This window comes from Mustela erminea, chromosome 6, assembly GCF_009829155.1.
Source record: "Mustela erminea isolate mMusErm1 chromosome 6, mMusErm1.Pri, whole genome shotgun sequence".
NCBI lineage: Eukaryota > Metazoa > Chordata > Mammalia > Carnivora > Mustelidae > Mustela > Mustela erminea.
The window spans coordinates 11,156,362-11,183,071 of NC_045619.1; the positions used below are offsets into that span (position 1 = coordinate 11,156,362).

The following is a 26,710-nucleotide window of genomic DNA, read 5'->3' on the forward strand; positions in this document are numbered from 1 at the left end:
TGGATTGCTACCGGCGTTTCGCTGTTACCGCTGGGCTGTTGGGAAGATTCTCACACAGCCCTCCCCGAGGCCTACATGCAAGGGTTTCTCCAAGGCAAATTTCTAAGAGAAATCGCTGGGTATTGGGATATACACAAATTTCCGTATGGCTTTTAATAAGACAGGTGCAAAAGCTGCGAGTGCCCCAGGGGTTCTAGTAGTTGGGATAGTGTTCCTCTCATTTAGGAGGATGGAAATGTGGAGTACATTCCCTGCCCACAGGCATGTGTGCTCACACATACACACATACACACACACACACACACACACACACACACACAGACTTATCTGTCCATTTGTTCAATAAACATTTGTCATGCAGCCCTTATCATTAATTTTAAGACACCCCATCAATGTAATAATGATTTTTCAGGAGAAAAGAAACACACTGCTGTAAATGAACCCCTCAACTATAAGGCACATTCCAATTCCAGAAACACTGGAATGTGCATGTAAGCATCTGAGAACCAAGGGAAGTAGGGTATATTCGAGGAGCTCTCAAAACTTTGCCCCTAGGATCTTACAGACTTGCACCTACTTATTCCCAAGGATACCAGAACACTGACTCTGATCAAAACAGATACAAAGTGGGGCGCCTGGGTGGCTCAGTGGATTAAGCCGCTGCCTTCGGCTCAGGTCATGATCTCAGTGTCCTGGGATCGAGCCCCGCATCGGGCTCTTTGCTCAGCGGGAGCCTGCTTCTCTCTCTCTCTCTCTGCCTGACTCTCCGCTGACTTGTGATCTCTCTGTCAAATAAATAAATAAAATCTTTAAAAAAAAAAAAAAAACAGATACAAAGTGCTTGAAAACCTCACTACCCAATCCCAAGTGTGGTCCACAGGGGATGCTGCAGCATCAGTGCCACCTGGATGCGTGTGGGCAATGGAGTCTCTGGCCCCACCCCAGACCACTGAATTAGCATCTGGCTTAACACGAACCCCAGATGATTCCCATACCCATTAAAATCTGAGAAACAGGGGTGTTCGGGTGGCTCAGCGGGTTAAAGCCTCTGTCTTTGGCTCAGGTCAGGATCCTGGGGTCCTGGGATGGAGCCCTGCATTAGGCTCCCTGCTCAGCAGGGAGCCTGCTTCCCCTGCTCTCTCTGACTGCCCCTCTGCCTACTTGTGATTGCTGTCTGTCAAATAAATAAATAAAATCTTTTTTAAGACATCTGAGAAACAAGCAGAGACCCATCGGAAAGGGAAGGAGTCTTTCCAGTTGAGGGCAATCAAGAAAGACTTCCTGAAGGAGACGTCATTTGAAAAAGTAAAACAACATTCAGTGAGTGCCTGCTCTGGGTTAGGAACCACACTAGGGAACTTCACTTCTAGTATTTCATTGCATTCTTAGAATCACCCCATGCGGCAGGGATGAATATCTCTATTTTGCAGCTAAGGAAACAGAGGCACAGAGAAGTCACGTAATTAGCTGCTAATAGTAGCAAAACTGGGCTTAGAAGGCAGATCTTTCAGTCTGGAATCCAGCCGCTTCTCCTGCGTCAGATGGAATGAATTTACAAAGTAGCTGTGGGAAAGCATCAGAACAGGACACACCTGGAGGTTGTAGGAAAAAGTACTCTCGCTGGGCTCAGCACCTCTGGGAGATGAGCACTTAGACCAAACAGAAAGGGTAGAGTCAGGGAAGGACGGTGGGCAGCCAGACACCTTACCCCACACTCACCCTCCCTGGTGACTACACGGGAGCTAGCACATAGTAGGCGTAACAAACAATCCAATGAACGCATGGACGCATGAGCAAACTCACGGACAACCCCACAGGCGGCTTCAAACCCTCCAGCACCAGCTGTCACCGGCGCTGTGCCAGGGGGCTGGGGTTCCAGGCGGGGAGGAGCCCGGCACTGCCCACCCACCCTGAGGTCTCCCAAATCCCCGCCGGCAGGGAGGGCCCTGCCAGCAAAGCAAAAAGCCAGGAGCAGCAAAGGTTTAAAACAGAGAAAGCAGCTCCCACCAAACCCTTCATTTGCTTCACTTAAAAAATTACTTAGCCAGCCAGCCTCCTGCCGCTGCCTCACCCCCTCCCTCCGTGCACCCGCCCAGCTCTGCTCGGCTCCCTGAGCTTCTCATGAATATGTGGGAAATAAAACAGCGTCTGTTCAGCCCCTAATGACCAGGTTTATGAAGAGCTTATTGTATCTCAAAGAAATGAGACAGCAGTTGGTGTTGTGAGATATTAATGCGTTTTTTACAAAGCTGATGAAACCTCCTTTAAACTACTTAATACCTGCAAGCTGAAATTTCCAGTCTGAGGGCAAATTCCTGGAGGCAGAGCTGCAGCAGCCCGAGGCACAGCCCTTGGCTTTTCTGTCTAGGCTTGGCCTTCAGTCCTTTGGCTTTGGGGTCGGCGGAGCACTGCTGTCCTTTGGGGTGGAATGCAGTAGAGATTTCATGATTCCCTTGGTGGAATAATCCTTTATAGTTCAAGGGTGGGAGAGTCCCCCCTACAGCCTCATCCTTAATAGCTCAAAGCCAGTGTCTTTCTGCGGAATGGGTGGTGAGACGCCCCCTCTTCCATTCAGCCTGGCCCGCAAGCCTCTGGGGACCTGGCCAGCCATATCCTTCCCTCCCTCACCCTTGCCCAGGGAGCCTCTACACAGGACCCATCTTCTTGGAACTCTCCAGCCCCCCTTGGAATTTGTGGATCTGCACCAGCCAGCCCCTCTCGCAGGTTGCCCTTCCTGCAGTGGTGTGCTCACAAATATTTAACAACTGGCTCTCTGAGCAGGGAAAGGGGACATCGATTTACAGTACATGCCAGTTCTCGCAGTGCACATCCTCCCACTGTGGCTGGTTTCCAGCTGCTCCTGTGAGTTACGAAGAGGCAGGCGCTAACAAGCAGATCCCGGGAGCTGGAGCAAGCCTGCTGGCTTCCTTGTATCCCAACTCTGCTCTGGGGGTCCTTCCCTGAGCCCCTGAGATAGTTTGTTCCCTCTCATGTGCCCAGCACTTCCCTGCCTTTCCTTTTGCTGATCCCATTCCTAGAAATCTCTTCTCACCACCCACTACCTCCTCATCATGCCCTGAGACACACACGCACACACACATACACACGCACGCACGTATGCACTCACATGCACACGCGCGCACAAGCACTCACACACCTGGATGTGCACCCCTCCTGCGTGCTCCCAGACATGCTCTGCTTCGCCACAGCACATGTCATCCATCTCCCACCACACACTGCTAGGCCCTTGGGGACAGAAGGTATATTTTTTCCTCTGTGTCCTTAGCAGGTTGCACAGAACATGGCATACAGTTGGTGCCACACAAATGTTAGCTGAACAACTCGGCTCCCATAAGGCCTTGTGGATTCTCTAAGATAGTGCAATTACATTCTAGTAAATTCTGTGTTGTCTTCTCCCCCTCCCCCGGACTGTGAGCCCCCGAAGGACAGGGATCAGGTTAGATTTCCCTCCACCCACCCCAGTGCCAGGCACTTGGGCAACCCTTAGTCCCTACCTGGGGGAAGGAAGCCTGCCTAAGGATGAAGCCAATGGAGAGGAAAACCAGAGATGGAGAGAGATAACAGATTTTTTTTTAAGATTTTTATTTATTTATTTGACAGAGATCACAAGTAGGCAGAGAGGCAGGCAGAGAGAGAGGAAGGGAAGCAGGCTTCCCGCTGAGCAGAGAGCCCGATGCGGGGCTTGATCCCAGAACCCTGGGATCATGACCTGAGTTGAAGGCAGAGGCTTTAACCCACTGAGCCACCCAGGTGCCCCGAGAGATACCAGATTTTTGAGCACCTAGATCCATCTGTACCTGAAGCCATATGAGCCGCTGGGCTTGATGACCACCAACCACGAAGAAACACAACAGATCTCTAGGCTGGCTTCAGGAAAGCAAGATTACACACTCTTCATCGACTGATGGGGTGTCCCATAGACATTCTACCAAATTTAAACTCCAGGAAAAGCGATTAAATGCTGCTGGAATCACCTCCCCTTCATGAACCTCGGCACCACTTTAATTGGACCATGAGTCCATGGCCACAGAGCTCCAAGGGCTCCTGGAGACCCCTTATGTCTCCAGCCCATCCTTCCCACCTCACTGCCACCATCAGCCGCAGGGACTATGGGACCAATCCCATCTTGACCCCGGTTTACCTCCGATATTCCTCCATACCAGTCATCTGTCCTTCGGGGCTCTGCTCACCTCCCCGTCTGACCCAAGCTCCAACTCCCCAACCTTCCAAACCCTGGTCCTGGGCTCCCTGGCATTTTGTCTAGATGTCAGCAAACCCCCCATGTTCCTAACCTCCTTTCTTTTCTTCTTCTTTTTTTTTTTTTAATTTATTTGAGAGAGAGAACACAAGAGGAAGGAGGGTCAGAGAGAGAAGCAGGCTCCCCACTGAGCAGGAAGCCCGATGCAGGACTCGATCCTGGGACTCCAGCATCATGACCTGAGCAGAACATAGTCACCCAATCACCTGAGTCACCCAGGTGCCCTCTCCTCTTTTCTGCTCACTCTGACAGAAAGCCAGCTGTCCCTCGAGGGGTGGCTCCTGGCTGGGGCAGACAGAGCAGGGAGGGGCAGCGTTGTGACCCCATCTCCTCTGAGCCCCAGGCCCTGTAGCTCTCCAAGCTGTAGGCCCAGCCCAGCCACACCTGCCTCTGCGGAGGTGGGTCAGGGCGCCAGGAGCACAGAACCTTCCTGCAGCCAGAGCAGCCGGGCCAGGCTGGGCGCACACCAGCACCCGTGAGAGAACTTCCTTTGCGGTCCCCACTCTCCTCCTCCCAATCCCCACTCTGCCACCCCCAGGAGAATCCCTCCCCACCTCCGGGGTTGCCCGGGATGGAGGGCTACCTTCTGGGAGAAGCCTACGGCATGGGACAGGGTGGAAGAGAACTCTGTACTCACTGACATGAAGCAAGTCTTACTCTAACAGAGAAGTGCTGGAAGCTTCTGGCATGGTTCCCTGTGTCAAATAATGATCCGGACAAGGCCATCATTCAGCTTGAATGAGCCTCACACCAATAGTTTCTAAAAACCAACTAATGATTTGGGGGTTATCAGAATAATGTGATGAATCCTTTGCATATCAACTTGAACAGGGCAAGCAGGTTCCTAATACGTATTTGACTGCATATAGAAAGTAAAAGTGAATGTTAAGTTTTCTCTTCTGTGTTAACGGGGATGAACTTCCCAGTTGCTAGATCCTTTGACTGTCATCCCTACCTCCTGAGCCAACCGAGTTAGTTCATGGACTTATCCTTGACCCTGACATGACCAATCACCACACCCCTCTACAGTCTCAGTCCTCAGCATCCACTTTCCGACTCCCACGCCCCAGACTTCCAACTCATTCCCATGAGCCTCCCGCTCCCACAGTTCCTTGACCTCCCACCCAGGCTTCTAATGCATTGACCCCAGCACTCTCCCCTGTCCCCTTCCCCAGCTTAAAGCCTGGCCCATCTTCATAACCACTACCTCCCCCACCCCTGCTCTCGTGCTCATCCCACAGACCCCCACCCTGGTTAAAGGCCACCCTCCAGCCAGACTCAGCCACACCCTAAATGTAGCCTGAGAAAACCACAGAATCTGAAAGGGACCTTCAAGGCCAGACACACGTGCTTCATGTCTTGGGCGTGGTCCATTCTTTCTCCCGGTCTCAGGAAGAAAAACCGCACTCCTTCCCTCCATTCTCAGATCTGCAACCCTGACTTCCCCTCCTTGTGCTCCAGTAATGGTCCTGCTTCCCATCTCATGGATGGGAAATGGAAAATGGAAACAACCAGAAGAGAAGTGTCAGGGTTCTCACCATGTCTACTCATCCCAGCAGATGCTCCCACAGGTGGCGCCTTCCCTTCTGCTACAGCAGACACACCACCATCTACCCCATATGATGCCACCCTCGCCCTTGTGTCCTGGACCTCAACCCCTCTCTCATTGTTCCTGCATCACCCCTCTTCTCTTAGGCTATCACATCTTGCCTCTCTACTAGAACATTCCCACCAGCCTCACCCACCTTAACATTTCCCCCAACACAGAAAGGACAGCAGAACAGCAGTCACCCCACTAGCACAGTGCAAGGGGGATAGAGGAAGGTTCAGGAAAGGAGATGACGAAGGATGTGGTGGAAGTTCAGGCAGCCGGACCAGCGTGTGCAAAGGTCCTGTGGCAGGAGGGAGCATCCGTACAGGCCCGCCGAGATGGCATGTGTGCCTACAGGGAGGTAGGTGGGAAATAAGGCCAGAGAGAGGTCAGGGTCAGGCCTCTTGAAGACACAGAGCTTTCCCTAGAGCCCTAAGAAACTGCTGAGTGTTTCAAGCTAGAAATGGCTTGATCAGATTTGCATTTTCAAATCTGATCTGTAAAGACGGATAGGAGTGGGTGTAAAATTACCAGTGGGGAGGCCACGGCCGTCATGTAGGGAAGCCAGGACGGTGGCCTGGCCGTGGGTGTTGCTGCCAATGGAGAGAAACCGAACTGACCGTTTTGAGAGCTACTGAGCGCTAATGCAGACAAGACGTCCTGAGGGATGGAGCCTGTAGCGAGGATGAAGAGAGGTCGGCGGTGACAACTGGGCTCAGGCTGGCACAGGCAGCAAAGGAGAGGCATTCCCTGAGCTGGTTGGTGCCTCCGGAAGGCCAGGCTTGAGGGAGAAAGATCCCGAGTTCAGATCTAGACGTGCTGAACACATCTACCAGGACGCATCAGAGAGGCAGGTGGATACCAAGGCTGCTGGTGACTTTGCACAGCCTCCCCATAGCGTCTCTCGGGTCCTTCCTCTGCCCTGGGCCCCCCACTGGGAGCCCAGGGTCTAAGAATGATGGGGCATCATTCACACAAATAAGCAGGCAGGGTGCAGGGGAGCGGGTATGGGTGAGGGAGAGAGAAGTGGAGAGGAGTGGAGGGACCGTTCACGAGCCCTCCCCCACCCCCACCCCTGATCAGTGAGGAGCCTCGGGGCACGTGAGCACCGCAATCTCGAAAGATGCCCGGCACTGGGTGGGCACTGACGAAATATTTGTCAGATTGAATTGCGAGAAAATGGAAGTGCTTCGCAGATACACCGATTTGTAATTTGAACAATAGGGAGGTTATTTGATCCTCTTAGCAGCAGATACAAAGACTTCTCAGGAGAGAAGGGTGTGTGGTGGGGACCTAGGGAAGAAGTCCTAGAGGGAGCCCAGACCTCTTGTGAATTCCTGAGGATTCCCCCAGAACTCTTGGACAGGAGGCAAGCCCCAGGGGAGAGTTTCAAGTGAACCCCTAGGCTCCTGAGACCCACGAAGCTTCAGAAAGTCCCCATGAGCTCTGAGGAATGGTTTTCTCTTGCAGAAGTCAGGAAAGGAGGTGAATTTGGTGCAGAGACAGCGAATGGGGAGTCAACCAACTTCTCTGTAACATGTAATAGCTAGAAATGTCTCAAGTGCCTATCTTTATGAGTACACCTGTATCCTATATAAGCAGGGGCATATATATAAGAATGCCTTAAAATTCCTAAATAAGATCTATAGGACACAAGGAAACCTACTTTACAGGATCTGAAGGCTTAGGACTCTACAGGAAATTAAATTGCTAACACATACCGAGGACTGTATTAATTAGGTTATATTAGCTCCTATCACAGAACAATCCCAAATGTCAGTGGCTAAATATAGTCTGTGTCCAAGTGTCCCTCACAAGGATGCCCCCAAGCACTTTTCCCGACGTGCCAGCCACTGCACTGAGCACTTTCCCGGCGTTCACTCTTTAATCCCCATGACAGGCGAAGGGAGAACTCTGATCTCCACCTTTCAGATGAGGGAACAGGGGTCTCTGTGATGCCGAGCTAGACCCAGGCAGCCCAGCTGCGGTTGCTGCCACAGGTCGGTTATTTGCAAGAAAGTTCGCCGACATGGGCTGTAGCTGGGCTGGTACCGGGGTACAACGATGAGTGAAACAGATGGAAGTTTCTGCTGTCCCTAAACGGACCCGCTCGTTCGCAAGCTCTATTCCACGCATCTGTCCTTAAGAAGATTGCATTGCATTCAATGGTTCACTTTTGGTCGCTGGTAGGAGGCAGTGTGGGGGTGGGTAGCTGTGACGTTGTGTTTTTACCTGCCCACTGTTCACCTTCTCAGCCAGCACCCCAGGAAAGATTTAGAGTCCACAGGCCTTCCTCTGAGCATCATTTGAGCCCTGCTTCCATCATTTCCTGGCCACGAGCACTTACTCCCACCAAGGAGCCTCCATGAGCCTCAGTTTCTTCATCTGTACAATGCAGGAGAGAATACCCCACTCACAGGCCTGCAGCAGAGCCCAACTGAGTTGTATAGTTCAAGGGCCTGGCCGAGGTCCCAGCCCCCAGGGCGGCTCCACCTCCTCCCTGCCCCCACCCCTGGAGCATTTCAGCGCAGCGGGGGGGGGGGGGGGGGGGGGGGCTGGGCACAGAGCATCCCAGTCACTGCGGATGGGAAGGCGCTTCTGCAAACTCACTGAAGGGCCGTGGGAACGTTTGCCATCCTCCATGTGGGGTCTGCCTTCTTTGCAGAGCGATCTGCTGTCTGGCATGCAAAATGCGAGGTGACTCCCAGCCGAGCGGGGGCACAGAGGTGGGTGGACTGACCCGTTCATCAGCCTCCTCGGCGGCAGTCCCCAGCCCCGAGCCAAACCTCTGCTGCCCGTCAAGCTTCCGCTAATCTTCAGAAGCCTCAGTGCAGCGATGGAAGGCTGGGTTTTGAAGTCTTAGGCCTTAGATCCTCCCCACGGCACCGCGGGTGTGTGTGTTTTGATTCACCAGGCAGATGTCCAAACAGACAAAGCGATACCTTCCTTCAGGGGCCTGGGAGAGGGCTGAGCCAGCTTCAGAAGCGCGAGAAGTCAGCACGAGGCCAGTGGGCGCTGAGCCCCTGGAAACTCTGATGTTTCAAGTGTCCTCTCTCCTCTTGTTTTCCAGGGAACTTCAAAGGTCTCTGCAAGCAAATCGATCACTTCCCAGAGGATGCAGATTACGAAGCTGACACAGCAGAATATTTCCTTCGTGAGTGCATGCAATTTTTTCTCCCTTCTGGGGGTGGGTCCCTTCCATCCCAACCTCCAGGAGCACTGAAGGCCAGGATTACCTACAGATCCCTGTCTCAGCAGACGGCAGGAAAAAGCTGAGCCTCCCTCCTTTCCTCCTGTCCGGAGACCGAAACGTCAAGCATGCTGTTTCCTCTGCCTACAACACTAGTCCCACCCCCTTTGTCTGATAAACAACTACCCATCCTCCAGGTCACAGGATGAAACACCACCTCCTACGGGAAGCCCTCGGTGCCCTTGAATGGGTTCCCAGAGCACAGCACCTTTGTCATGCTGTGGGGTCCTTGTCTATTTGTGTAAACATCTCCCTGGCAGTCCTGCTGATTCTGTGAGGACATGCGCTCCCCCACCCCCTTATCTTGTCCACTTGTTCCTATTCCCAGCGCAGGGCCCCACACATAATGAGCGCTCAGTAAATATTTCTTGAATAACTGAAGGAAGAAACTCGTCAGGCAGTGTCTGATTGGAACTTCTCCCGAGACAATAAGTGAGATTTACTTTTTCCCCCAACAACCAAGTCAAAATCCTGAAGTAATAGCTGTGACCTTAAATCTACCTGAGGCATATTGAGTCCCAAAGAGAATTTCTCAAGAATCAGCAAAAACTAACACGGTAAAATGCTCCCTGAGACAGGGATTTCCAGGAGAGGAGCTGATGGTCCTTGATGCCTGGGACAGCAAAGCCACCTGAGCAGAAGTGGTTGAAAGCTCGGCTCCGGGCTCTCAGGAGGCTCTTCTAGAAGAGGTTTGCTCTCTTCCCAGGAGCGTGCCCACCTTCGGGCCCCAGTGCCCTTCCCTGCGGCTCAGAGCCCACTACTGCCTCCCTCCCATCCCCCACAGCAGAATGGCTAGCATCACTCTCCGATCACTTTTATGGAAAGTGTAGGAGGCATTTCATTACATGGATCACCCTGTCTCTTTCAATAACTACTCCTCACATCAAAGCCAACTCCCAGGTCAGCCTGGAATCAACCTGGTTTCATTGAAAAGCGCCCGGAACATGAAGTCAGCCGGGCCGCAAGGAGGAGAAAGGAAGGGAACACGATGTAATTTATAGATTTCTTTTTAAAGGGAGAAAAATATCTTACAATGCTCATCATTTCCTTTTATGAGTTCCCAAGAGACACTGCTCTTAAATGGAATTCCTAAAAGACCGTTTGATCATCCTTCTCCCTTACCGTGTTGGGGTTCTTTTTTTTTTTTTTTTTTTTAAAGATTTTTTTTTATTTATTTATTTGACAGAGAGAGATCACAAGTAGACAGAGAGGCAGGCAGAGAGAGAGAGAGAGAGAGAGAGAGAGAAGCAGGCCCTCCGCCGAGCAGAGAGCCCGATGCGGGACTCGATCCCAGGACCCCGAGATCATGACCTGAGCGGAAGGCAGCGGCTCAACCCACTGAGCCACCGCCGTGTTGGGGTTCTTGAAGGAGCCGGGGCGGGGGGGGGGGGTTGACATAAAGGCAGCCTGAGACTGACTCTGGGCCAGAGCCTGTGCTCAGGGCTGGGGACATCGAGGGGAAAGAATGGCGCGCTGTCCAGGGCCCCAGGCAGGGAAACAGCTGGCCTTGGGAGACAGGCCATGGCACAGATGTAGCCAGCTGGTGCAGGTTCAAGTGGGGGACCAGAGCTGAGTCTCATGCCGGAAGTCCTCACGGTTGACCACTGTGAGGATGTAATACTGAATCAGCTAGACACAAAGGGCTGGGGATGGGAACTTTGTCTCTTTCGTGGCTGCCTTGAACAGCTTCTAGAATAGAACAGGTGCTCCCTAAATGTTGTCTGTTAACCAACGGGCATATATAGGATTCCTCAGTGACTATTTCTACCTATTCTATACCTCCATCTCTTTATTATTATTATTTTTAAAGATTTCATTTATTTATTTGACAGACAGAGATCACAAGTGGGCAGAGAAGCAGGCAGAGAGAGAGGAGGAAGCAGGCTCCCTGTCGAGCCGACAGCCCGATGCGGGGCTGGCTCCCAGGACCCTGGGATCACGACCCGAGCCCAAGGCAGAGGCCTTAACCCACTGAGCCACCCAGGCGCCCCCATCTCTTTATTATTAAAGAGAGAAGAGCTCAGAGTGTTTGGTTCACTTGACATCCCTGGACAAAAGACTGGAACTGGTGGTGTTAACAAGGCAGGATTCCAAGGCTCTGACTTAAGCTTACTTAATCCAACAGTACTTTTTGAGTATTTGTAAGAAGAGTTGGCAAAGTTTTTCTATAAAGGGCCAGACAGTAAATATATTAGGCTTTGTGGGACGTACAAGCCTCTGTCCCAACTACCCAAAGCTATCCTTGAGTATAGACAGATGCTCCAAGGAAACCGAACTTTATTTACAAAAACAGACAGCAGGCTTCATTTGGCATGGTTTGCTGACCCTGATATATAATATGCTAATCTCAGGCCAAGCAACAAACGTCATTTTTGAAAGTTGCAAGATGTGAGTTCCTATCATTCTCTAGCAGATTCTAATCCTAATTAGAATCTCTCATTTTTACTAAGCTCTAACCTGGTTACCTAGAGAAGCTAGACGGCAGGGATCCTTCTTCTAGAAGGATCCCCAGCCCCACTGAAGTGGGAGGAGCTAAGGCCCAGGGAGGTGGATGGAATTTCTCCCAGAGGTGGGAGCACTTCTCCCTTAGGGAGGTGGGCGGTGCTGTGCCTGGAGGTGGGCGGGACTGCCGCCGGTGGGCAGGGCCTGAGCCCGCTGCCACTTCGGGTCTGTTACACCCATGCTCACTGCCAGCCTGCCACGTAGGAGGGCAGGAGAGGGGCTCACTGCCTAGAAACAGGCCCAGGAAGGTACCATGTATGCCATGACAGACAGGGTTAGAGGGAAGTATGTGGTGCTGAGGGAGCCTGGCTCCTAACCCAAGCCAGAGATCATTCCAGAAGGCATGAGACTTGGCCTCTAGCAGCATTGGCTCATTTACTAATGAGACATTCACTAAGCACTCACTCCATCCAGGGCACTGTTGTCTTGGTACAGGGGATCCAAGGATGAAACAAAACAAAGTTGGCACCTCTGTGAGCCTGAATGTTCCAGGGAGAGGAAGCCAAGCCCCGAGCAGAGGCGCAAACAACCAACCCCCGGAGACAGTTTCAGAGCTGGGAGGGGCTGGCGGAGGGCAGCGGGGTGGGAGGGGGGTGTTCCTTAGATGTAGGACAGCTTCTCTAAATGAAGAAAAGGAAGGAGCTAAGAGAATTGGGGGAGGGGGGAGCACACCCCTGAGTAGAGACTGGCAAGAGCAAAGGCCTTATGAAGGCAGGGCGGAGGCCAGGTGTGTGGGGGTCGGGAGGGCGGCTGGCCCGGCTGAGCCCAGTGCAAGAATGGAGGGCATCCCACAGCATGAGCTCAGACAGGTAGAAGAAGAGCCCAGTCACGTCGGGAAAAATAGGATCTCATTCTAAGTGTGATGGGAACCATGAGCAGGGGACACTGATTTGGAAAGTCAATTCTGGCTGCTGGCTGGGGAGCCAGGGAGGCCAACGGGGCGCTCTTGCAAACATCCTGGACATCCTCATGAGAAGCTATGGCTGCTGGACCAGACTTTTAGCTGTGGGGATGGTGAAAAGTGAGGGGCTGTTTGGAAGACAAGGTTGAGAGGAGTGGGGTGGCCATGCCACATGGGGTGGGCCCCGGACAGGACCCTACTGGGTTTCCAAAGGACAGCAGAGGACCATGAGGAGGGATAGGGTAGGGGCAGATGACCTAAGAGGGTGGAAAGGGGCTCAACAAAGAGAGACCTTCTGGCTTTGACCGTTCACACCCAGCCTGCTTCAGACTCAGAAGGCCAGTGGGGCACGCAGGGTGGACCCCGGAAAGACGGCTGGAGCTCCTGCTCCTACGGAGGTCAGGGACACAGTCTTCCGGACCCTGCTCAACCAAAGGGCAGGATCTGTTCAGAGTCTGACACAGGGCCAGCCCCCTTCTAGAATGGACAGAGGCCTGACTATGTAGGATTGTGGCCTTGCCTGGCAGAGCCAGTTCCCAAAAAACCCTCTGAGTGTCTTCTGCTCAGCTCTCTGGGGTTGGTACTCCAGATGCCAGAAAAGATCTGAGCCACCCGGCAGCCGTGGGTCCTTTTTGGCAGCAGACAAAATAAAAACCTGGCCCTCGTGGCACTTGCAATCGATGATAAATGAAAGGAGCAAGTTAATGATATAGTCTGTTAAACCATGACGAGTGATATGGAGAAAATCCAGCAAGAAAGGGGGTTAGGAAATTCTGGGGTAGGGGTGGGGGCTAATAAAATCCTTCTTGTGAAGTTTGAGTAAAGATCTGAAGGAGGTGAGAGGGAGCCATGTGGAAAGCCAAGGGAAGAATGTTCCAGGCAAAGGGAAGAGCAAGTGCAAAGGTCCTGAGATGGGAGCATGCCCAGAATGTTTGAGGAAGGGGTCTGAAGCCAGAAAGACAAGAATAGAGTAAGCAAGGGGGGGGGGGGCAAGAAAAAGCCCATGCAGAGAGGCCCAGGGGCCCCTGGGGGTCATGGAAAGGGCTTGGGTATTGCAGAAAGCCATTGGAGGGTCTAGGCAGAGCCGTGAACACCATCTCACGTTCTACAGGACCCTCTGGTTGCTACGCTCACAGGAGACTAAAACAGGGCAAGGGCAGAAGCAGGCAGAACAGTTAGGAGCCTGCTGGTGCTAATTTAGACAAGAGAAGGTGTCCTGAACCAAGGTAGAAGCAGTGGAGGAGGAGGGAAGGGGTCAGAGCTGGAAACTATTCCCAAGGACCCGCAGGGAGGATTTCTAGAAAGGCTGTATTTATTTACCAGGGAAGAAGGAGTCAGGGTTTGAGCCCAAGGGGAGACTGGGAAGCTGAGTGTCGGCCGCCTTAAGTCCGAGAGGCCTGTGGGACTCTCTGGGGAGATGCCCTGGAGTCTGGAACTCTGGGGACAGGTCTGGCCCCGACAGGAGCGCGCAGTTGTCAGCAGGTAGATGAGATCTAAAGCCAGGAGACTTGATGAATGAAGGCAGGGGTGCAGAGAAGAGGGGCAGGGTCTGAGCCCCAGGAAGCCAAGGCTCAGAGACCAGGAAGCTGGGAAAGGCCCAGGGAAGGAGGCTGAGGAGGGAGGCTGAGGAGGGCGGCAAGCAGGTGGTCGGGGTCATCCCTACCATGCTCATTCCACACGCTGGACTGAAGATCTAGAGCAGAGCGGGAAGGAGAGAATGCCAGAAGGACATGGCTGGTCAGGAATGCAGAGCTCATCTCCTGGGTGGCAAAGAAAGCGGGGCTCCCTTGCTCCCAAGCCATCATGCCAGGCTTTGGACATTGTCCGGTGCCTCATGAGGGACCTGGCAGAAGTAAGGCACCCAATCAATATCTGATAGAATGAATGAATGAATGAATGAATGAATGAATGAATGAATGCTCTTACCCCCCCCCATATGCCCCCATAGGTATTTGAGGAGTTCCACGGCTTGTCCTGAACCATGGAGTCCGGGGGCTTTCTAGTGACAGGTGGTGGTCACAGCATGGGCCTCCTGACATCTGGGCCCCACAAAGGTGTGGCCAGTGCACCCCTCACCCCCCCGTCACTAGTTTACCCAAGACAAATGATGACCAGACCTGTTTTCCCCAGCAAGCTTTGGGGGGCCACCAATGTGTCCTCGCTGCTGCTCCCCGTCCTTATCCCTCCTTACCAAAGCTGGAGTGCGGGTGAAGACAGAGGCCGTGGTGACCCGGGTGTGACTTCCTTTGTGTGTCTGTTTTTGTGCATGAGGGGGTGAGTCTGTGCTTTGTTCTGTGTCTTCTGGTACCTGTGTGTCCATGCATGTGAGCGTCTGTCTGAACTAAGTGCCTATGTCCTTGTGTCTGCTAGTGTGTCTGTGGGTCGCTGCAGGGTGTGTGTGTGTGTGTGTGTGTGTGTGTGTGTGTGTGTATTTCTCCGCGGTCACAGTGTGATTTGGAAACATCTGAAGCCGCCACCCACACTCACTCACATCCACAGAACCAGAGCAAACGGGTCTCCAAACAGGGCTGACCTCCTACACGCCACACACGGTGACATCCTCAATTCGGTCCTGGTTTACTTCTTTAAGTGCCGGTTACACCTGGTGGGCTGACTTCAGCACCTTCTCCTGACTCACAACCTGCACTGGGATAACTACCAGCCCAGAGAACCCCACGCCCCTCAAGAAATTACACAGGTCCCTTCTGCCACCATGAGAACTAGCATTTGCTGGCACTCAGCCAGACAGGCCACTGTTGTAATTGCTTAAAGTGTGTTGATTCCTGATTCCTCATCATGGGCTATGAGCTGGGTGTGCTCACGATCACCCTACAGCAGGGGGACAACCGAGGCTCAGAGGGCAGACAGCATAGTCAAGGGAGGCACGCAGGCCGCCTCCATCCTGAGCTGGTGCCGCCGATCGGCCACCTTGGGGACAATAGGGAACGGGGCAGCCTCTGGAGCCTGCATAGAGGGAAGCTCCCGGAGCTTCCAGAATTCTTTTCCAATGTCATTCTCTACAGCACACTTGACTACTTTAGACATTGTCTGTGTTCCCCTTCACGACGCCCTGGGAGCTAGGTCTGGTTGGGGTCTCCGTTGCACAGACAGGAAAAGGAAGACACAGAGGCCACACTGCCAGTGGGAGGCATGGGGGGACTGGGATGGGGCCCCAAGGAGGCCACATGTGGAGTCCAGACCCTTAACCACCACTCTCGACTCCTCTCTCTTCCCTCATCCGCTGTCTTGTCCTTCCTCTTCCTCCTTCCCCGAGGAGGGTCTCCTCCAGGAACACACTCTCTCCCCCTCTTCACCCTCTCTCTCACATTCATATGTGCATCTCGCACATACATCTGCGGTCCTGGCCACCTCCTCCAGCACAGCACGGAGGGAAGCGACGACGGAGAAGAGCCCAAGAGCTTAGAAGGTTCTCCTGGGCCACTCCTGGGTGATCCTGTCCTGCGAGAAGGCACCAAATCCCAGGGGAATAACAAACTTCAAGAGTTGAGCACTGGCTCCCCCCCTGGAACTAGGGAGCCCGCCCTCCATGCACCTGGGAATGACAACCATTCTGATCAAAGGCCACAAGTGACACAGGGACTACATAAGACAGTGCCCTGGCCCGGCTGAGTGGCCCCTGAGGGGACGTCTGGGGTGCAGAGGACCCTCAGAAACAGACATCACCTAGAAGTCATCTAGTCCAGACAAGGAAGTGGAAGCCAGTCACTCCCACGTGATTTGCACAAGCTCTTCCTGAGCTGTCTCTAAACCCTGCAGTCCCCCAAGCCCCAAAGCTAGCCCTCTCACTCGTCCATGGCCAGGGTCTCCCATGCTCACCTCTGTGTCTATGATCCTTCATTTACAGCTTCAGCCCAGACCGTGCCTCTGTGCCCCAAGCCCACATGTCCACCCATGAACCACAACCTCCCCCGCAATCCCCCGCCGGCCTGGCCTTGGCCCACCTCATTTCCTTTAGAGCTCCCCAAACCCTCCAGGGACTCTCTGTGACCCAGTGCCTTCCAGTTCCCTGAGCAAGGATCCTTCCTCCAGCCCGGCTCACACCGCTTCCTTTCCCTGGCTCTCTTCTGCCCTGTCAGCTTCTCCTTATCCATCAGATGCCAACTCCAACATCACTCCCTCCGGGAAGCCCTCCTTGATCTTGTGAGCTCAGAATAGGGTCCAAGGGGCAGGAGGCACAGGCCTGAGAGCAGGGGAGTGCAGTGGTCAGACACCCAGACCCTGGAGGCAGACTGTGTGGGTTCGCAAACCAGCTTCCCTACTTCCTTGCTGGGTGGACTCAGACGATTGGCTTAATCTCTCTGTGCCTCGGTTTTAGCTGCTGTAGGAAGGGGGAATTCCAATACTTACTTGGCAGAGTTGTAATGAGAACTGATGAATTAATATATATACAGTGCTTAAAATAGTCCTGGTGTACATTAAAGACTGGATTATTATTATCTGGTGATATATCTATATCTCCTTGACAAGAACCTAAGCCCCATAAGGACAAGAACCAGGCCTGTCTGTGAACCCCTAGGTCTCCCACGCCCAGCCTGGAACCCGGTTCCGTGGTAGACACTCAGTCTGTATTTATTCACCAGACTCGCAGCTAGTCAAGGCCAAGCCCCTCCTCACGCTGGACCACACGGCCTTTCCCCGGGATACCATACTACATTCTCAGCCAGGAAGGGCCACACTGCAGCTAGTAGGCCAAATCTGGCCCACCAACTGTTTTTGCAAATAAAGTTTTATTGGAAAAGAACTGCACTCATTTGTTTACAGATTGCCTAAGGCTGTTTTCATGCTGCAACAGCTGAGTTGGGTAGCTGTAATAGAGAGCATATGGCCAGCAAAGCCAGAAATATCTACCATCCGCCCTTTTCCAGAAAAAGTTTGCCAATACCTGCTTCAGGTATTTGCCATCTCCATGAGGCCAAGGCCATGGCTTCGTGGGTTTTGTCTGAGGTTTCAGTGGGTTTGTCCGCATGCCAGGATGGGGTCTGGCACGCAGGAAGAGCTCCGTAAATGTTGGTAGGTACTGCGTAGTCCCATATGCTTAGTCGTAGGAGATCAATAAATATTTATTCATGAGATAAATCTGATACCTTCTGCTCCTCATGAGAGATTTCAGCACTAAAACCACACCAGCTTCAGTGGGAATCAAGACGATTCATGGGGAAGTAGGGTCTGGAGGAAGGAGGGGGAAACATCAGAAGTCAGGAATATCACACCTTTGACTGTACACTTTCCAGGACAGAACTAGGACTGGTAAGATCCAATTTGATCTTGACAACAGTGCTTGTCAAACTTTCATGTTCATATGACTTGGGTTACACACTTTTGTTAAAATGTAGATTCTGGGGCACCTGGGTGGCTTAGTGGGTTAAGTCTCTGCCTTCGGCTCCGGTCATGATCCCAGGGTCCTGGGTTCGAGCCCCGAATCGGGCTCTCTGCTCAGCGGGGAGCCTGCTTCCCCCTCTCTCTCTGCCTGCCTCTCTGCCTACTTATGATCTCTCTCTCTCAAATAAATAAATAAAAATCTTAAAATGTAGAGTCTAACAGCTGCCAAGTGAGGCCTGAGATTCTAGTTCTAATAAGCTTCCCACGATGCTGGCCCTCCAACTGCCCCTCAAGCAGCAAAGGGGCCTTACATCCCCTTTTGCTGGATGGGTGGGTTCCTTTTCCCATTCTGCAGTGTGCACAAACAGACCCAGAGAGGTAAAGACCCTTGCCCACGGCCATGCTGTGAGGCAGTGACAAAGCCAGGGCAAGAACTCCTGTGCAACTAACCCCCCCATCCTCACTCTGCCTAGGACACTGCCCAGCCAGAAAGACCACCTTCGAGAAACTTCTCTAACGTGGGAGTCCCGGCTTGCTCTGAAGTCCCTCCATGCCCAGCCTGAATTTGGGTCCTGCAAACATAGCCTCCCTAGGCATGGCACAATTTACCGGCTGTCCCCTGTCACCTTCATCCTGGGCAAACCTCGTCCAAGAGAGGCTGGTGTTTGGGGTGGCCCTGCTGGACCAGAGAGGCTACTGTCCATATGGCCCACTGGCTACCCTGTCCTAGAACACATCGTAAACTGCCCAGGACCTTCTGAAGTGGTCCCATTGCTCTCTGCTGGTTACAACACAGGAGACCTCCCTCTCCAGCCTCCTATCTTGTCTTTGCACACGTGTACATGCGCACGCGCACATACACACGGCTGCGCACACAGCGTCCCAGCTCCCTCCGCAGCTGGCGCTCCTTCTTTCTGCCGTCTGCAAGGCTAAGTTGGGATATCCGGGCTCTGCCGGCAGGCTGAGCTAACACCATCAGGCCCCTGCTGCCTGGGAGGCATTGGCTCCGAGGGTGCAGCCTGGGTTTGCCAAATGTGGGCATACGGTGGGCAGGAAGCGCCTGCTTTCTCAGAGGGGAAAGACTGGAGAGCTTCCTCCTCCGCTCTGCTCCTCTGAACCACTGCTGCTGCCCCTCGGAAGTCACACCAACCCATCTTTCCTCCTTTCTGCTGTCACCCTCCATTCCCAGCTGGCCAGAAATCACAGGCACACAGAGAGGGCAGAAGCATGAGAAATCATCTAAAGGTCCACACCCACTTTTACACATGAGGCAACCAGAGAGGGCGAGGTACCTGCCTCAGCCACACAGCAAGTGAGTGGCACAGCTGGGACCCCAAAGCCAGATCCCTGGACTCTGTAGCACCCTTCCCAGGCTCCTCGAAAACCCCATAGGGAGAGTACAGGGTGGTCCAAAATTGGGACTGAGCTGAGCTTGAATCCTGACTCATGAGCTGGGCTGCCTTGGGCAAGTAACTTTGCCTCTCTGAACTTCGGCTTTCTTGTCTGTAAACTAGGGCTAAAAAAAAAACACAGCCCCCCAGGGCTGGTATGAGGATTAAATTAGAGAATGTACGTTACGTACTCATTCAGGACTCGACACAGAGTAGGTGCTTGTCAAAGATTCTCTCTTCTCTCCTGAGTCTTCAGTCAACTCTCCTATCCCCATGTGCTTATGAAGATGAAGACTCGAACAGTACGGAGTGTGCACATCCAGGCACCATGTATGCGTATAGGAGGATCACGATGGGGACACAACCATTGTCTTAAAGTGGGTTGCAGGTGGAGAACAGCCAATCAGATCTGGGGGGAGGCGACCCAACCCTGCCTGAAGGAGAGGGGAGCCCGATGGCCCAGTAACCCAGCTGCGTCCCCTGCACGCTTCATTCTTCAGTCCCTAGTTCAAGCTCACCCTTCTTCAAGCCCCCTAAAATAACCCATTCACCCCACAGCATCAGAAAGCGGTGTAGACTTCCTGAAGTTGCCGGGGGAAGAGAGAGGAGGAGTTTTACGTGACACATCAAAGCGAACTGCCTAAAATCCTCTTGGAAAAATTCCTCAAGTTCTATATAGAACTTCCTCAAGTTCTCCAAAACACATCCCCAGGAACCAACCCCACCCCCCTCCCCAGGGGGGTTGAGCCAAGGGGCCCTAAACCTCCTCAGAAGCCACTTAAACAACCCAAACATGTAAAGAAAACTTCCTTTTCCTCCCAGCAACTGCCTCCTGCCTGGCCCACAGCTCGCAGGAAAGGGACTCAAGGTCCTGGGGTCAGCGCCGCCTTATTTGAATCTGGAGAGAAAGACTATTGTACTCTCCAGAGACACTTTGTGGGGGACCCGGAGCTTCTGGGTCCCCATAGGGACACTGCGCCCCACATCCGCCCCCTGCCGGCCTGGCCTGCCCCTCCCCCCTTCCACCCTCGGCCATCTGCGTCCCTCTGCCCTCCCGGTCCTCCCACACGCAGAAGTAAAATGTTCCCGAGGGTGTTCTTTTCTTGTGCCTGTTTGTCGGTCCTTCCTTCTCACCTTATCCTGAAGGCGTTTTTTTTTTTTCTTTTTCTTTTTCCCTTGTCCTTTTCTCGGCAATATGTCTGCTTCTTTCTCTGTCTGGACTTCCTCCCCACAAATATGCACTCAATGAGCCTGCACTGGGGACCTACAGTGTCTCCAGTATCCACCCGGGTTGCGGGGCCAGAGAGATTAAAAAGAGAGAACTAGGGGGGAAAAAAAGAAAGAAAGAAAGAAAGAAAGAAAGAAAGAAAGAAAGAAAGAGAGAGAGAGAGAGAGAGAGAGAGAAAGAAAGAAAGAAAGAAAGAAAGAAAGAAAGAAAGAAGGAAGAAAGGAAGAAAGAAAGAAAGAAAGAAAGAAAGAAAGAAAGAAAGAAAGAAAGAAAGAAACAGTTCTCGCCTTCATGGGACCCCACGGCTTATGGAAGCATATATAGAAACAAGTTTTTCCTATACTAACTATCCTTTACCCGGCGTTTACTACCTGTCCCCAGAGACTTATCCAAGTGCCTTATCAGCATCAGTTCGTTTAATCTTCATGGCAATCTGAGGAGGCTCAGCACTAAGACCGTCCCCATTTTACAGATAAGAAAACTGAGGCACAGGGAGACAATTCGTCCCACCCTACACAGCTAATATATGTTAAAGCCAGATTCAGATCCAGGCCGTGTGGCTCCTTCACCACGATAACACACTGCCCCAGGGGCCCCAGCACAGAGGAAGGGATGGGTCCTTTTGCTTAAAGAAGTCAGGGAAGGCACAGAGGAGGTGGTTTGAGTTGAGTTTTGATGGGTGGATAGAAATCTGCTGAGTCAGAAAGAGCAGGAAAATCATTCTAGTAAGAAAGGTCAATATGTCAAAAGTCAAAAGCATGCAATGACAAGACATGGGAAGTTTGTTGTGTCTAGACCAGAGAGGACATGGGGACTAAGAGTGGGGACCAGGAGGCATGAGGCTGGAGAAGGGCCGAGGCCATGTCACATAGGGCCCCGTGGGCCTCGTGAGGCCCTGGTGTTTGGTCCTGTAGGTAGACGGGAGCGCCCGAAGGGCTGTGAGGTAGGCACTGGATTGTTCCTCCTCCCTCCCTCCCTAAGCAAACTTGACTGTGGCCCCGAGTCCACAAAACCCCCACCCATGGGCCACTCTCTTTCCCATGCGTCCCTCTGGCTCACAGCTGTGCGGTTCTCTCTCTCCTTGACCGTGTTCCATAGGGGCTGTGAGGGCCTCGAGCATTTTCCCGATCCTGAGTGTGATTCTGCTCTTCATGGGTGGGCTCTGCATTGCAGCCAGCGAGTTCTACAAGACTCGACACAACATCATCCTGAGTGCTGGCATCTTCTTCGTGTCTGCAGGTAATGGCCTCTGAGCTGGGCAGGCCAAAGCCCGGGCATGCTTGTGGGGAGCAGGCCGAGGTGTGGGTGCTCGGCGGCTGGGAGGACTTGACAGAGACAGGGGGGAGGGAGGTCTTGCAACGGGTCCTGTCATAGGCCGTGCTGGGGTTCCTGCCTCACAGGAATGACCAAGCCCCCCGCGGAGTCCTCTAGGAGCACCCCCAGACCCTGCCTCTCAGCTCCACGACCCATCTCCCTTCCAGTTTTTAGAAAAACGCCCAAACCCCAGGTCCTTCTCAGAATACTGGGCCTATCCTCACTGCCCTGTCCCCTCACTGTCCCGCCCCCCGGGGAGCAGGCAAATACCTAAAACCACTGGCCTCAGCCCTGTTACAGGACAAGTCACATTGCTTCGGATGCCAGAAAAAGTCCGTGGCCCTATTTACTACACCCCAGCCCCAAACAGCTTCACATGTGCTAATTCATTTAATCTTCTACATGGCCCAGAGAGTCCTATCACCTCCCCGCCCCCCCAACTATACAGATCTGCAAACTCTGACTCAGGTCACTTTGCCAAAGGCTTTGAATCCAGGTAACTGGCTCCGGGAGCCAGTCCCAAGCCCCTGCTCTACCAGCTCAAACCTCTGTGCAGTCTTTAGAGCAAGTTACTTAACCTCTCTCCGATCCATTTCCTCATTCGCAACCCCCCAGACACGCACAGCACAGCGAAGGCAGATAGCAAACACTCCATAAACAGCAGCTCTCCTGGTTACTCCGCACTGTGGTGGTAGAACGCCTCAGCCCTCCCCTAGCTTCGTTTCCATCAGCCCTCCCCTCCGTGGCTCTCTCCAATGGCACGATCCAATATTAAGGCCACGCTTGCCACTAGCCTTCTCCGGCACTGGCCACAAAATCCCTAGAGCCAGTAAGGCCCCTGTGGCTGCCCCTGGTCTGACACGTGCCGGGAACTAACCAACCCTCTCTCCGATCCGCCCCCCTGCCCCCGTCCCCACCCTCTCGCTCCATGTGTGCCCCGCAGGTCTAAGTAACATCATTGGCATCATAGTGTACATATCCGCCAATGCCGGGGACCCCTCCAAGAGCGACTCCAAAAAGAATAGTTACTCGTACGGCTGGTCCTTCTACTTCGGGGCCCTGTCCTTCATCATCGCCGAGATGGTCGGGGTGCTGGCCGTGCACATGTTCATCGACCGGCACAAACAGCTGCGGGCCACCGCCCGCGCCACGGACTACCTCCAGGCCTCCGCCATCACCCGCATCCCCAGCTACCGCTACCGCTACCAGCGCCGCAGCCGCTCCAGCTCCCGCTCCACCGAGCCCTCACACTCCAGGGACGCCTCCCCCGTGGGCATCAAGGGCTTCAACACCCTGCCGTCCACGGAGATCTCCATGTACACCCTCAGCAGGGACCCCCTGAAGGCCGCCACCACGCCCACCGCCACCTACAACTCCGACAGGGATAACAGCTTCCTCCAAGTCCACAACTGTATCCAGAAGGAGAACAAAGACTCTCTCCACTCCAACACAGCCAACCGCCGGACCACCCCCGTATGAAGCCCGCGGGGGGCCTGGAGCGCGCCCTGCCCGCAGGAGAGGCGCGCGGCCCTCCCCTCTCGCGTGGGCCCCCCCGAGGTTGGGCGGGGGGCGGGGGTAGGGGGGCGGGAATCCAACCATCCATTGGAGGGGGGGAACCTTCCAAAAGCAAAAAAACAAAAAAACAAAAAAAGAGAAAAACATAACAAGTAAATTAAAAAAAAAAAAGAACAAACTATAAGAGGAACAAAGAAGCAAAACGACAGGAAATGTTGAAAAAAAAAAATATTAACCGAGGGAAAGAAAAACAAACTTTAAAAAAAAAGCGAGAGAGGTTAAAAAAATTAAAAATAGAAAATAAATCTAAAAGAAAATGCATGAATTCCCATGTACCATTATTTTAACATTTAATAAAAACCAATTTAAATGAAAAAAATAAAAGGGAACCAAGATAACATTAAAGCAAAAAATGAAGAGCAGAAAGGAAGGGGGAATGTTCTCTGCACTTATCAGGGGTTTATGTTCCTTTTTGTTTTAATGCGGGCGAGTTACTTTTCTGTTCTCTTTAACCCCAAACGGGCTCTGCCTCCCTGGGCGAGTGGGGGGTGGATACTCAGGGGCCCCGGGGCCAGGTGAGCCCCTCGGTCACTGCCAGGTCCCTGGAGCCTCTGGATGGGTGCCCCAGGAACGCTGGGCAAGCTCCGAGGCTTGCAAGCCGACTCCACCCAGCATCGTTGGGGCAATTGTAGGCCTCCAGGTGACCCCAGAGTCCTTGGTCCCTCCTGTCCGAAAGGTGCCTGGAGGGGGGTGCACTTGGGGCCTGTCCAGCCCCCAAGTTCCCAGTCCTTAATGGTCCTTAACCCACTGTGATGACTTCCTAGGCCTTGAGGGAGGGGAAGGAGAGGGGATGGCTGCCGTAGGCTTGCGAGATGCCGGAACCCTGGAATCCTCAGGGTGAGCTTCTTGGGGTCACCACCCCACGCTCCTGCCCTTAAGCAGAAGATGCTCACTCCCCAGGGGGGATATAAAGCAGCTCTCCCTCCTCACCTCTCACCTCAGGGCCACCTGATGACCCTGGGGCGATGGTGGACCCCCAGACTCATAGGCCCCCCCCGGCCCCCCTGGGAAGGGGGCTTATTGACCCTTTGGGGGTCCTTGGACTCACTGAAGCCCCCCTGGGGCCCAGCGGGTCCAACAACGACACTGCAAAAAGGTTTCTTTTTACAAAAGAAAAAGGAAAAACAAGTGGTGATTTTTTTTAATAAAAAAACCACAGACTATAAATAAATGTAAATATATAATAAGTGGATTTACTTGCAAGAAAATCAGATAGTATTTTTCTTTTAATTCTTTTCCAGCTTTAAACTGTGAAACAAAACAATGGGGTGGGGTGGGGGACTTAAAATTTAGCAGGGAACTTGTAAAGAGAAAACAGAAAACAAATATACAATTCCATTAAAAAAAGAAAAAAAAAAAAAAACACCTGCTGGGAGAGATCAGGGCTGGGCTCAAGGGGGAGGCCCAGGAGGAAGGCCCCCGGGGGAGTGGCAGGGAAGTCGTCAGACAGAGATCTCTTCCTTATACCAGGAAGGTGCTGCTAATACGGAAGAGAGAATCACGACGGAGAACCAGGTCTATAAGAAGGAGATCGCACACCCACTCACACACACACACACACACTCACAGTCCTCCAGGCCCCACGCTCATCCAATCCACCGGGATACACAGTCTAAACCTTTCCCTCCCCATACACAGTCAGAAGTAGGGTTCAGAGAACACTGACTCCTGCCCTCCAAAGCCATTGACAACAGTAACACCACTGACACACCCACGCGCGTGCGTGCACACACACACACACACACACACACACACACATACACACCTCACTGGCATGCATGGAAAGGACCCCAATCAAAAACCCAGCTCTGGATTCTGGAATCCCTTGCTGCGGTGGCCTCTCTGGGCCTCAGTTTCCCCCATATGTAAGCATATGGATTGACCTAGATGAGCTCCAAAGGCCTATTCTTATTCTTGGTGTTGAGGACTTTAAAATCTGCCACCTGCCCAGAGGAAGATGCCAGGGATGACCGAAATAGCAGCCATCCAGCCCCCAGACATCGAGAACATTCCCAAATCATCAGTCAGCCTCTCAGCCACACACACACACACACACACACACACACACCCCATATGCCTCCTCACTGTGCTCCCAAACCCCTGCCCCCACATCAGATGTCAGAGCAAAAATACATACGTATGAGCAAACGTATCCTGCCATTCAGAGAAGGGGAAAGCCACCAGAGGTCCCCAAAGTCACTCTTCATTTTGTGTCCCCTTTCGTTAGTGCCATAACCCAGTCACAGAGAGTGAAGGGGGCTTCTTCGCGAGAAGAGGTCAGCTGCCAGGCCTTCCCTGCTCTCTTTGGGCGTCAGAGAAAAAGAGGATCCTCTGGGGTTGGCTGGGAGGGGTTAAGGTCAAGGGGATGGCGGAGATGGCTTTACAGAGTCTGGTCGCCGGTTGAGGACCAACCCCCAAAATAAAGTTGATGCCTCAGACAAAGTCTGGGGCACCCTGTGTTGCTCCCCATTCTTCCCAGACCAACAAGGCCCAGTTCAGACAGAGAAACCCAACAGCTTTCAGCCTGGCCTGCCGGCTACTCTGCTGCAGGAGGGCCCCCCCCCCCCCCCCCCCCCCCGCCCCAACCAGACCCATCGGCAGGTCTCACGCTTTGCCTCTTCCCTGACCCTGGCCCGGCCTGAAGTTCTGAAGCAGGGAGTGGTTCTAGAGGCTTTGTGGGCGCTGGCACACTCCCAGCCCCCCTTCCCATGTTTTGTGGGGGAAACGAGAGCTCTGTTTTCAATTCAGCTGCAGCGGGAACCCCAAACTCAGCCTGAGCCACAAGGCAGAGCATCTGCCCGCCCAGCCCCCAAGTGCACCGAAGGCCACACAGGCTCCAGACAGAGCCCTGGCGGCCAAGGCTGGTGCGGTGGCGACCCAACACCGGTCACTCTGGGCAGAAATCTCAGTCTCTCCCTCCCTTGCCCCACCAGCTCCCAAACCCAAACTGGAAGAGATGAAGGCCTAGAGGGACGGAGAGGCCCCGAGGAGACAGTAAACAAGCGGGTGCCGTTCCAAGAGCAAAATTGGCCCCAGTTGTGGCAGAGGGTTTGGGATGGCGACCGGGGCTTCTTTCCAGGCTGAAGCCCGGGGTCCCGGGGCTGCCTGAAGAAGGCCATCTGGGTGTGGAGTGCAGCCAGCACTGCTAAGAAAGGGCTAGGGCCCCCCCCCCCCCTCCGAGGGAAGGAGCGGGTAGCGGGATGCAAAGGGCACTGCTTGCTGGGGGACGATTGTTCACGTCCAGCTCAAACCAGTTCAAGAAACCAACCTCCGTTTTATTTTCTTGGTGGGTCCTTTTTTTTTTTCAGACTGTTAACAGAAAAAAAAAAAAAATTTTAA

The 26,710-nt window shown here is 53.2% G+C and overlaps 1 protein-coding gene across 1 annotated transcript in view; it reads left to right on the top strand.

Moving 5' to 3' along the window:
• CACNG2 (calcium voltage-gated channel auxiliary subunit gamma 2) overlaps positions 1 to 23,470 on the top strand; it is a 110,710-nt gene extending 87,240 nt beyond the window's left edge. Inside the window, exons 2-4 of the mRNA XM_032346404.1 lie at positions 8,941 to 9,024; positions 21,581 to 21,721; positions 22,740 to 23,470. Of these exons, the coding sequence (XP_032202295.1) occupies positions 8,941 to 9,024; positions 21,581 to 21,721; positions 22,740 to 23,275 (761 nt within the window). The 3' untranslated portion in view covers positions 23,276 to 23,470. The remainder of the gene's footprint in view (positions 1 to 8,940; positions 9,025 to 21,580; positions 21,722 to 22,739) is intronic.
• Positions 23,471 to 26,710: the final 3,240 nt, after the last annotated feature.